Source organism: Xiphophorus hellerii, chromosome 21, assembly GCF_003331165.1.
Source record: "Xiphophorus hellerii strain 12219 chromosome 21, Xiphophorus_hellerii-4.1, whole genome shotgun sequence".
NCBI classification, from domain to species: Eukaryota; Metazoa; Chordata; class Actinopteri; order Cyprinodontiformes; family Poeciliidae; genus Xiphophorus; species Xiphophorus hellerii.
The window spans coordinates 8,472,547-8,485,363 of NC_045692.1; the positions used below are offsets into that span (position 1 = coordinate 8,472,547).

At 38.8% G+C, this 12,817-nt stretch overlaps 1 protein-coding gene across 1 annotated transcript; it reads left to right on the forward strand.

The window, feature by feature from the left end:
• The first annotated feature begins 6,521 nt into the window (after positions 1 to 6,521).
• thtpa (thiamine triphosphatase) lies at positions 6,522 to 9,917 on the forward strand. Its single transcript, XM_032550903.1, is given in 6 exon segments — positions 6,522 to 6,737; positions 7,126 to 7,202; positions 7,560 to 7,629; positions 7,769 to 8,036; positions 8,038 to 8,258; positions 8,383 to 9,917. Coding segments are annotated over 4 exon segments (660 nt in total). The 5' UTR covers positions 6,522 to 6,737; positions 7,126 to 7,202; the 3' UTR covers positions 8,484 to 9,917.
• Positions 9,918 to 12,817: the final 2,900 nt, after the last annotated feature.

A 12,817-nucleotide genomic window follows, 5' to 3' on the forward strand; every position in this document is an offset into this window, starting at 1 on the left:
GGCTAGTCTTTAATTTGCAAATTACCCCGAAAGCATACCCCGTCTTTAATAGATCCACCAATACAAACTCGCTGTCTCCCCACCACTTCACAATAAGTGTTTTCTTGAAAGTTTTTTTTTTTTTTTTGTAACTTAATGAGGTGGCTCATTATTCCCAATGTGGTGTCTCCATAAACACTTTAAAACTTAGTCTATTGTTGTTCTAATAATAAACTGTGTTCACCTAGAACTGCCAATCCTATTAGTGTATCAACACACTTTGTATTGCATCATTTATTCCTCTAGTTAATTGTCTCCAACAACTACTTTAACAAGCATTTCATTGCTAATTGTGAGTTATAAGCATTAACCAAAGGGTAATCTTAAGATTAAGAAAATTCAGCCACAAATTTAAAGTCCAAGTTAAAAGGCTTACGCACATTTCACTAACTCAAATGAAAGATTTTTTAAACACTATTTTAAGCCAATTATGAATGGAATTTAAGACCTACCATGACAGAAATGTACAAAAGAAAATCACTAATAAATAAATTGTATGGGTTGGCAACAGCAATGAGCCAACAGCTAAGACAAACATTGTCCAGCAAAACTGGCAATAAATTTTCACTTACCCATAATTAACATAATAGATAGCTAGCTTTACCTTTGCCACCGTGTTAGCTATTCTTGCTGGTTCGCTATTAAGCTAGCTTGCACAGGTATATTAGCAGCTAGTTACTGTAGCCGCAACCACCTCGAGTCACACAAAGCATTGAAGATGTCTGCATGTGACTCAAGTTTTGCGCAACAGTAAAGTCCCATGAGGAAAACAAAGAAAACTGCACAGATTATGATTAAATAGCTCTGTCACAACAAAATGTAAGAACCCTGGCCAACATATTTAAGGCCAACTTATTTTAAAATTAATTTAAGACATCCAAGGGCTTTCATTTTAAATACTTTTAAGACTTTAAGGCATGAGCTAGCATCCAGGGTTAAAGCCTGGCGATTTAACCATCATCTCTCAAGGTTGTACTACAAACATGCTTTTTGAGTACAACCATGGTTCAAAAACATTCCATCCTGGGAAGATAAGAGCTATCTTAAATTTTATATCACTTGTGAATAATCTGTAGCTGCTAAATGATGACTTTTAACCTGCTTTGATATGGCCCAACAACCCCTTGAAAGACTAAATGGCAGCAGCAATTGCTTCTCTAAAGTCACTGCTGATGTCTTCCCACCTTGGCATTGTGTAGATGGACACAAGACTACTAAACTGCCAAAGCCCCTGCATTTACAGGAAACATCGTCACACATGGTGATGATTAGTTAATGAAGTGCTTTAATTATATTCGTCAGGCTGCAACTTTTCTGCTTAATAAAAATGGAAGCAGCAAGGTCTTTTAGTTTTGTTTAATAACACAGGATCATTTTCAATTTGTACACCTGAGGTTAGCTCTGTAGGACCCAGATCTTTTACTTTCTTCCTTCCACTGGCTGCAATTATTGGTTAAGCAATGTAATTAGAGAGCAATGACAGTTAAAAAAAAACAAAAAACTAAAATGAGTCAAGCCATCGATTATGACATTTGGAATGCAAGATATTGCGAATGGTCACATACCAAACTTACAATGTCCAGCAGTCTGTCCACACACGACGGAAGTACGCTGTGTTGCTCAGTGAGATGTAGAGACAAGGAAAATCTGTCAGGCTGCCCTTGTTGGCACAGCGGGCACAGCCACTTTGCAACTCCATTCCTTTCACTGCACACCGTCTCTCCAGGCTCCTCCTGACAGATACAAACGAATGTCAGTGAATCACACTCCTCCTTCTAAAAATACTTTAGTGCACTTGTTGGTTAAGCCTCGTAGCGGGCCCGTTAATAGCTGCTTGATACTGGGGTAATTTCATCACAGACTCTGAGAATGCACGATGTTTATGCTCCCCACGGCTCGTTTCCTGGAACGTATTTCAACTCTTGAGACGACACAAAACTTTGAATGCAAATGGAAATGCGTTATTTTTCTAGCTGATTATTTTGCCCCCCCCCCCCCTCTTATTCTTGGAAGTCGAAATTAAACCCTCTAAATAAAGAGGCATTCAACCAATTGACCTCGTCCAACCATGTCAATCCATAAGAAGGGAGTCATTTTGCAGTTTTATTTAGTTGAAATACAAACTAATCTCAGATCAGCATTATATTTAGACGGGTTATTCCACCTTTACGTCAAATCTGTAACCACGCGTGTAGGCTAAAGTTACTCCTTTAAATCCACTAACATGTTCTCTCCTACGATTTAAACTACTTTCAATAAGATGCTGAAGTGTCAGGGCAGCAAGTGCTGCCCCCACTTGTTGCTCTGAACTGCCAGCCATCTGGCTGAAAGAAGGAGACTTTTGGCCTTGTTTTCAAGAAAAAAAAAATGCTTTCTGTCACACACGAATAAATTAAAAAAAAAAAGATAAATAAATCAGTGTGTGGAAACTAAAAAGAGCACCCGCTATCCATAAAATTAAGTTAAAGCTGTTCTCTGGTCTGATAAGCAGAAAACCAGCAAGCTACTTAAAGTATTCTGTTGAATTAGCCAGTAACTATTAGCTTGTTATACTGCCGTTTCTCTACAAAGAGTTGAACCAAAAAAATATTTAAAAAAAAAAACAAACTCTTAAGGATGTCTACTAACTTTAGAGACTAACTACTCTCTAAAATTGATTAAACATGAGTATTTAAAAAAAATAAAACGCATGATACTAGAGCAAGGTTCATGCCACTATTTGTCCTCCAATCATCTGGTTGGTTATTAGGCCCTTTACAAAGTGCTTTGGCGTCGTTTGCAACATTTTCAACAAAGTAAAGATATCCAGATTGTCCATTTTATTTTACTTTAAACAACAGAGCTGGAAGCATATTGCTGAAGCTTTGCTAAGCCAAATGTATATGAAGAACAAAAAAAAACATTACGTTAGTTAATGTTTTCAAGAAGGCTTGCGTCAAACAACGAATATAAAAATAGTCCTGACGAGCTCCGGTTTCTGCTAAAAATGGCATTGAATAGTTCATTTTAGCATTCAGGTATAATGTCGACTTTTAAAGAAGAATACAATCTGAATGTCCTTCCTCCGCTTACAGATGTGGGTTAACTGACTTGTAAAATTCAAGCGGTTACAGTGATCAGAACAACCTGGAATGTGTTCAAATCACTAAATATTGTTTGTTGATTCGTGGGAATATATTAAAAAAAGCAACAACACTTGTGATGCCGGGGTAGTCAACACTTTGTACAAGTTTAAGTGTCAATTGAAAGACAAAAACACTCCGTAGCATGGGATCGTCAGATTGGCCCATGTGTTTATGGGAGGTTCCTCTTTTATTTGTTTGCCATAACCTGCTCAAATTTCACATTGTAGTGCAAGACCCCGTCTATATAATGAGGTTCCCACATGGAAGAGCTAATGTTTTATTCCTCTTTTAATTCAAGCTAAATTCAGACTAATCTCGGAGCACATGTGCACAAACCTGTACTACAAAAAAAAAAAAAAAAAAAAAGGAGAACAAACCAGGCAAAAAAGAAAAAGAAATGCAAATTATGCCATGCAGCACCACTTCTGACAGATGCCACAAAAACACTGGGCCGTTTTATTTTCAGATCTCGTTGCTTCAACTCCACAGCATGCATTTGTATTCATTAAAAAGAAAAATAAGACATCCAGCAGCATGCAAGTCAAGAAAAACCGTAGACGCATTTTTCTGCCAGCATTAATAATCACAGATGCAGCCAAAAACGCAACCCGTGCCTGGGAGGAAAAATACCAACACAGCTACCACCTTACTTCCTACTCATGCCAATTAGCAAGCTAGCGGAGATATGTGATCGGATACTATTTCGACGAGCCTACCCCTGCATTGTGTACATCGCATTTAATACCCCGTGACACATTTAACAATAAAGACCCAAACGTAGCAGCTTTTTGGGTCTCTCTGCCTTAAGGAGGCTAATTAATGAGCAGTCTAATTAGCTATGCCGAGCGAATCAATTAGCTAGCAAGCTAGGCTGTGAAGCCCCCCTGCAACGTCGCATTACAGTGCTGCTTGGAAATGCTCGTTAGCCGTTAGTCTACCAAAAAATAATCCCGCGGCGACGGACACACTTCTCTAAAACTGCGAAAAAGGACGAGGAAAGCGTCAGCATAATCTCCAGTCGGCTCTCGGTTTGGGCTGGGCCGTCGTTAAATTAATAAACAAAAGAGCCGGAGCTGTTAACAGCCGTGTCACTTCGCTAGCTAGCCTGTTAGCAGGCGCTGATAATTAACCGTTGCTCAAACTGCCTTCAACTGGGCGCTCTCCACTCCCTGGAAACAAACTCTGTCCGGGCCAGGTGGGAGCTGGAAAACATCGATCGAGTTAACCCGTGCCATAAAAAAAAAAAAAAAATCTCTTACTAAACTTCGGATTAAAAAAAAGAAAAAAGAAAAACATCAACCTCGGCCTCTGGTTATTTCCTTCCCCCTCTGATTGTGGGCTGCCAATCGGGCATCTAGGGTTGCACCGCCCGCCGCCTGCTGCTCAGCAGCGTAAATGGAGGCCTAGCCCGACTAAAGCCATTTAATTAATGAACGTGGGCTCCGCTTACAGATGTGTTGGGAACACTCGAACCCCCTCCTCCCTCGCCGCCCAGTTAGACCCCCTATTTAACTGCGTCCTAGCGCTCGTATCCACACCTTAAACCACTTTCGGTGCAACACATGGGCATTTTAAACTCTTATTTAAACCGATCCCAACACGTAATTGGCGAGCGAATTAAACGATACACACACACACACACACAAAAAAAAAGCTACTTGAAAGCGAAGTACGTGCGTCGCGTTCGCCTCGACGATGGGGGTGGTGCAGGGAGAGCAGGCGAAACAGAGACGGAGGGGGCAGAAAAAAAAAAAAAAAAGTTTGGGATTTAATGTAGGATTTCTATTATGGATCGGATTAGTATCGGGGCACGATCCGTCGTTTTACTCGCTCGTCTGAACAGTCGCAGGCTCCACTCTCCGCGCTCGAACGGGCACAATTAACCGACCGCGAATCTCGTTTAATTAAGTTCGGAGCAATTAGCTAATGCGTTTTTACCTGCATGGTCGCCGCTCCAACACGCACACACGCTTCCTCTGTGGATCCTCACAAGTGAAAAGTTTTCTTGCCTGCCCTCCCTCTCTCGCTCTCTCTCCGCTCTCCTCTGTTCTCCCCCTCCCTTCATTCGCCCTCTCTCCTTCCCCTCTTCCCTCTAGTAAACAGACCACAGCTCCCCCCAAGGCTGATTGCTGACATTCAGAGGGCACATGCGTTATGGAGGGCGAGAAGTGCCAAAATCCAGTAAATGAATAAGTCATGAAAGACTCCTATATTTTTTATATAAAAAACCAAATTAATAAATAGATATGTATTTATGTGCAAAATTAAATTATCAATAAAAGCTATTTGCATATTTATTTTATAGATTTAATATTTTGTTATTTTTTGCTATTTCTATTTTATAGGAATCTTGAAATAATTACTTAAGTGTAATATATAAATGATAAATCAGTGTGCCTGCTACACTGATTTATCATTTACTGATAGAGTGATTTAGAACGACTGATGGCACCCTTTGAATTTCGTTGTCCTTGTGACAATGACAATAAAGATTTATCTTATCTTAAAAGCAACATATATATGTGTGTGTGTGTGTGTGTAATACATATGTTCAATTAAGAGCTAAAAATGCTAACCAAAGTAAAACTGTGCTAATGTTAATTGATTTACCTTCAAAACAATACCAAATTAATGAATTCAATTACATATATTAACTGTAATTTTAGATTTCTTTCTATATCAAACATATTATTACAAATATTATAAAGATTGGTCTGAAATTGTCTTGACTGTGTTTTTGTTTCCATTCATGTTTTCATTTAAAATGCAAGATTAAATATCTGTAACATTTTTCAATTTGTTCTGAGTAATAATAATAATAGAAAAATGGTACGTTTATAATAATTACAAGTACATTTATTTATGATATACAGATATTTCTAATGCATATAATTTTCTTATTTGTAGATAATGTTTTTAGGATTAATTTATGTCTTCGACTGTAGCAGTTTTGATCCTCCATACATGACTATGAAATCCCTTATGTAACTCCACAGATATCACACATTATTTCTATATCAGGAAGTGTTTAATGACCAATGCAATTATCATAAGAACAAACAGCCCGATTGCCTAATTTCCCCCTTTACGACAAAACAACATGTCGATGACCAGATTAGACGGAATGCACTTTAAAATGAAACCATTCCTCATTCCCACTTTAAAAGGTGAATTATAAATGAGCCCCCATTCTGCCAACTTGGATCGTCACACGCATTCAGACGAGTTAATTAAAGCTGAATAATGGAGCCAAGCGCAGCAAAGCCACTGCTGGGCGCCTCCCGCACGAAATTATGACATGTTTTCAATCAAATGTTAGGTGTGGCGCACATCAACCAGTCGAGTGTGCGGAATAAATATTTATGAAGCGGTGGGGATTAAAACTGCGCCATCTGTGCGCCTCTGCACCGACGAGGCGGCCGCTGACGATCCTGAACACCTCCATAGGTGCCCCTGCATGCGCCTGAGCAAAAAGTAGATTTAGATTTTACTGGTCCGGCTTACCTTAAAACTCGGTTTTTGAGTCAGAAAACCCCGAAATGGTCGCCACCTGAAAGGTCGCCGCCTGTGAAGGTATGTGAGAACAGTGGTCCCTCTGTTGTGCTTTGCACATTGTTTTTGCAGATTTTACGGCATATGTTTCCAGCAGCATTTCGGACTGTTCGTAGGGCAGGTGTTTTGTTTTATTTTAATTATTAACTAATTACTAACTCAACAAAAATGATTGCATTCCTAAAGAGGGTGGACCGTAAGTTTGTTTGTTTGTTTGTTTAGCTGACCTGTTAAGTTAAATACTGTGACTGGTTTGCTCAAATGATTATTTTTTCTGAAATATTATTGAATTAAATAAAAAGTTAATTGTATATTAGAGTTAAATAAGGTACCTATTTTTTATTTAAAATGTAACACTGGTAAAATACATTAGTGTATTATGACATGAAGTGCATTTGTGCTTTTGCAGGGCACCAATATATGTTGCTTTACCTCCATCATAAAATATAAAAAGTTGGATATTCACTTTGAAAAGGTGCATTAGAGGTAAGCACCATTTTCTGGCTGTTAACCAAAACCTGTTTCAGAAGAGCTTGACTATTTGAGAATATATATCTTGAGATTGGTACAACTTTAAAGTTTTAAAATGAAATTACCAGATGTTTTAAAATGACTCTTGGTGATGGTCACAGATAAAGCTTTCTCCACGAATAACATGAAGATTCTGTAGAAATCACATCCACGACTTTAGCTTGTTCTGGAAAAACAAGGAGAAATTGCATACTATATTAAAAAAATACCCATCTGCTTATTGCTGTGTTGTTGTTCTGTCCTTTAAAGTCTGGAAGCACGTTGGCTTTATTTGTGACCATCTCTAGGCTGATGTTGCTGTATTTTCTTTAGATGAGCGTGGAAGTGGAACAAAAGTTTTTATTCGACTCAGACACCCTGAAAGCGATAGAGGACATCGGAGGCAAGTACAAGAAAAGCTCTATCTGAGCTCACTGACAATTTCCCAACTCTTGATTTGCACCTGCAGCCATTCCAGACATATTCAGTTGAATTTAATTAGTTTTAACCGTCGGTTTCTAACTTTATATTCCTTTCTGCAGATTGTGTCGGGCAGAAACGGTTTCACGATCAGTATTTTGACACCCCAGATTTTCAACTGACGTTGAGAGACGTGTGGCTGCGCAGACGGAAACGATCCTGGGAGCTCAAGTGTCCGATAGATCCGGTCAAAGGCTCGGCGGAGCCAGGAAGAGAACAGTCTCTGTGTACTCGATATAAGGAGATCACGAATTTGCCTGAAATTTATCAGAGAGTGAAGGAGGTGATTAAAGACGCACGTGAGGACTGCGATGCGGACGTTCCCCCCTCTGACTGAAGACGACTCCTGGCTGAGCAAGTTGAAGCTGTGCTGCTTCGCAGAGTTTACCACAACACGGAGGTCATTTACTTTGAAAGGAGAGGATGGGGTGAAGATAGATCTAGACCAAGCTGACTTTGGCTACCATGTGGGGGAGATAGAGGTCCTTGTTCCAGAGGGGGGAGACATACAGTCTGCACAAGAAAAGATCAGACACACCGCTCAAAGGCTGGGTGAGCAAAAAGCTATCAGGCTATCTACTGCGTTCTCTGCTTTACTTCTGTAACATGATTTTTATCTTTTCTGGATTAGTGAATATTTTCTCCTCTGTTTTTTTTTTTTTCTTTTCCCACTCAGGTCTGAACCAGGAGAGGCGAGTTGAAGGAAAAATGACCGTTTACCTTAAAAGATATCGTCCAGAGCAATATGCAATACTGCTGAGCGCGCACGTTTTGTAGAAAAGATACTGCCCACTACCACTGATTCTAATAGTTCCTCACTGTACTTAGTCACAGTTTACAGACCTAATGTCGTCATCGGATAAGCAGAGGGAATTGTATCAAAATGCAGTTTCCTGGGTAATTGTAAAAATGCTCGAGAATGAAGCTGATTCTCAGTGTCATGAAACTGCAGTTGCTCCAGATGAATGTATATTAATATAAATGTCATTGCCAGTCACAGCACTATGTGAACTATTCATTCTTCCAAAAAGGGTAATCTATTTTTGTCTGTCAATTGGAGACGACACGCCCACTCTTATGGACTGTTGACTGCATCTTAATGTAGAGCAGGCTAACTTCACTCCTGCAACAATGCAAACAGTATTCTGACGTTGCACATTATATCTTAAATAACTCATTCTTATGTCTTTAATGCTGCGTTCATGTTACTGTCATCTAACAGCCTGCTGTATTATAATTCATGTTGCTATGGAGCCAAAAACAAAGTTGATATGGTTAGCATTACTAAATTGCTTCTTTTTTTTTTTTCACAGTAACCTCTACAATTATTTGCACCACTGGCAAATTTAAGCCAAAAGAGCCTAAAAATAGCAAAGGGCTTTTAAGGACTTCTAAAATATCACATTATTAGTCAAAAGCAGGGGATTTTCTTAAGTGTTCTTGATACCATGAAGTAATAAAGTTCACTGAGCCTTTAGAAGAGAAAGCATCACAGATTTGCCATTATTGCTAACAACCAGTACCAAACCTTACTGCAAATATTCATTCTTTCATTCACGTCAGATCCATGTGGAGGGATTGTTTTTGTTTTTTGACAAAAAGTCAAATAGTCCTTTGATGGTATTTTCTGATATTTTTCCTAAATAATCAGTTTGTAAGAAGATCTCAACTTATGGTGATTATGGAGATGTTCCGCTTGTCTTAAACCTTTTAGATATCCCTTTGACTGCATGTGTAAACGCATTTAGATGAGGATCTGCCGTCTTATCAAAATTCAGAGACTTTTGAAGATCAACCCTTATCTCAATCGCATGTTTCTTTGTCATTCCCATTTTGAGGAGTGCAAGAAAAAAAACTTGGCCTCTGTGTGTTTGAACTTATAGACCAAAGAAACAAAGTTTAACTTGTAATATAAATTACATAAAGGCTGCAGTAACAAGTTTATAAGAATTCTTAGATGTGTCGCCTCTGATTTTGCTCAAATAATTTCTTAATGCCACCCCAGTGCATACACGTACTCAAATTAAAGGCTACTCACTGTGCCACTCAAACAGGGTTTCACCAAGTCACGTTTGCTGCCATGTGCACTCACTGAATATCAAAAGCAGTCACTACTATAAACCAGAGTCGCACAGAAATACACCATGCAAACACCGTATCTGTTAGGATTAACAATGCAGCACTGCTCAAATAAACCTGTAGCTCTGAAAATATGTTAGCATTTTTTAAAATCTTTTTTTTAAAAGGTTTTACCTCGATAACTGCCCCATCTTCAGATGAAGGGCGTCCGCGCGATATGTACTTGAATCATTTAGTGAGAAGGAGAACAGAAACTACAATGATGGTTACAGACAATTTAGGGGAACAACAATAATTATGCTTGATGGCTATTTTTGGTTAACCAAAGCAGCAAATTTGTAAAGGAGGAAGTCTCTTGATAATGAAGTTCGAATAGACAATTCCCTTTGTGGCGTCTGCTCAGTCACTCGCCCGTGTCTTTTAGTAAGGGTTGCAGGGCTTTATATATACGCCAATGTTGTAAAAGCAAAGCTTTAACAATTCAATATTAAGTTTACAGATAATGTGCAAATTGTCAAAAAAAACCCAAACATGTTTAGTGGGAGAATTCTTTGTCAAGACTCTTATTAAATAAAAAAAAAAGAAACTTTGGTAGTTGAGGGTATAACAAAAAAATGGTCACTTCACACTTATAACAATTTTGCTGTGTGATGACGCAAACTTGCATTTCTCTTGTCTGGAGAATTTTGATGAAGTAGAGCGGAGGTGTCGAAAGAGCGGACCGGAGACCATTTGCGGCGGCTGAATGGTTTTGAGCAGCCCGCGACCACAGCTGAGAAATGTCACAAATTTGTGACCAAATGTCACCAGCACAGGAAGTTGATACAGCACACAATTCGAAGGAAACATTGTAGCGTGACGTTTTCACTGATGTGAGGGGCCTCTCAGAGAGGAATCAGATCGATTGAAATCTTCTGAAAACATGCTAGGTGCAACACAAAAGTAATCTTTTTGGTTTTTTTTACTAACCATAATTTTTATTTATTTTTTTTGTTGTTTGTTTCTTGCAACAACATCCAGTGACAAAACTAGCCTTGCGTGTGTACATGTTTTTAAAATTGGGAGAAATTTTACAAACCAGTAAATTGAAAAGATTGCAAAGTCATCACAAAGAAATGATAAGCACATTAAATTATACTTAAGCTTGGATCTACAATGATTTACAAAATCTGACTTTTTTGTTTAATTTTTTTTTTTCTTACTTTTAAAAATAATCAAGTCGTGGTGCCTGTGAATACTTTCAACTTTTTTGGCTCACATATGTATAAAAAGAATGCTAGTCTTTCGTCAGCAATGGGTTTCCACCTGCCTAGTCCCCAACCGTGGCCAACTGCTGTTCTGGCCAATATGAGCCAGAAGTGTCCAGCATAGATGGTCTTACGATTTTATTCTGAACCATCAAGACAGCATCACATTTTTTCTATTTTCACCTGAATGGCAGGATGTTAGCTGGCAGCATGGCTAGTACGTCCAGTTGGTTTCAGAAAGGCTGCTATGGAGCTAATCGAAACCAAAAGTACAGCCATCTGTTCTTGCAGGCTGCACATGCTCTGTTTGTAAATGCCGCTGTACATAATCCAAGCTTTCATCTATTAGACAAACAATGGAAGGAAAAAGCAGTGATGTAGTCGTTTTATGCAGCTGTTTTATGCAGCAGTTTTTCCTATTTCCATCGGACCTTGTACTCAACTTTACCGACTGGTTTTTACTTTTTTGATATAACTGCATGGAAGCCCAATTTTTAGTAACACGTGAAAAATAATAACACATTAATCTAAGTTAATGTTCTGCAATATATAAACTTCAGCATGGTACAGCTGTGGAACTTGTAACATGTCGTTTTATCGATTAAACTTTATTTTAAAAAAATAAAATTAAAAAAAGCCAGTGGAACAATGTTTCCCAGATGGGGTTTAAATCAGGTCAAGATGAGGCCTAATGCCGGCGCAGATACTATTGGACAAAAATATCCTTTTGAAACAGAAACTAAATCCGGATTAAAGTCTTCTGGAGAACGGAGCCTTGCGCTAAATAAACAAGATGAATAAAACCGGCTTCTGCTAGTCTAAACTAGCTCCGGTGGGGATTAATACAAAACCTAGGATGGATCCTAACAAGTCTATCAGTCTGAGTCTATAATTTCCACGTATCTGGGGTTAAAATGGCAGCACAAAGGAGTGCAAACAATAAAAACAATAGTCTTAAGACATCCCCAGTCACTGAAGAAGAAGAAAGGGGGGGGGAAGTAAAGGAAACAGCTACATGAAAATCCATTTATCCACTAATGGGGCCTACGCTGGACGTCGTCAGTGAGCAAGAGGCCGGTCACACCCTGACGTGTTTACCTTCACAGGAGAGTCAGAGTTGGAGAGATGCAATTCTTACTGTTGGGTTACTTAACAAGCAAACCCCAGATATTTCTGTGTTGTTGTTGTTGTTGTTGTTGTTTTTTAAAGCTACCACCCCAAAACCTGGGGTGGTAGCCCTTGCGGTCTAGTACTTGGTGTTTTGAGCCCTTGCGGTCTAGTACTTGAATCCAGCTGGTGAAACCACCCCCACAGCTTTGAAGTAATACCCATGAACAAAACTATTCTGCAAAGTAATTTCATTAAAAAAAAAACTATTCTGGTCTTTCCAGTTTAGTCAAATGTGTTGTTTTTAATCGCACCAAATCCTCTTTGAAGGTTTAATGTCTTCCTCCAGAAATTCAGTGTCTGCTGGACTGGAGTCCCTCGTTGATTAGCCTGTATTCACCCTTAAAACCAGCCCAAATGTTATTGTATGTACTTAATGTCAGCTCCTGACCTGTTTATTACTTAACTGTCGGTCTTTATTAGATTATGCCTGTTTTGAGAGGGGTCGCTGAATGTTCATTTGCATAATATCTTAAATTTACCTCCAAAAACACCATGAAGATAACAAGGAAGACCTAATGGTTTATCTTTCTTAACTTATGCATTTAGAGAAGCAGCCAAGAGGTTGCAAAGTCATCATAAAGTGATGGGGAAAAAAACTGGGGGAAAAAAAAAGTA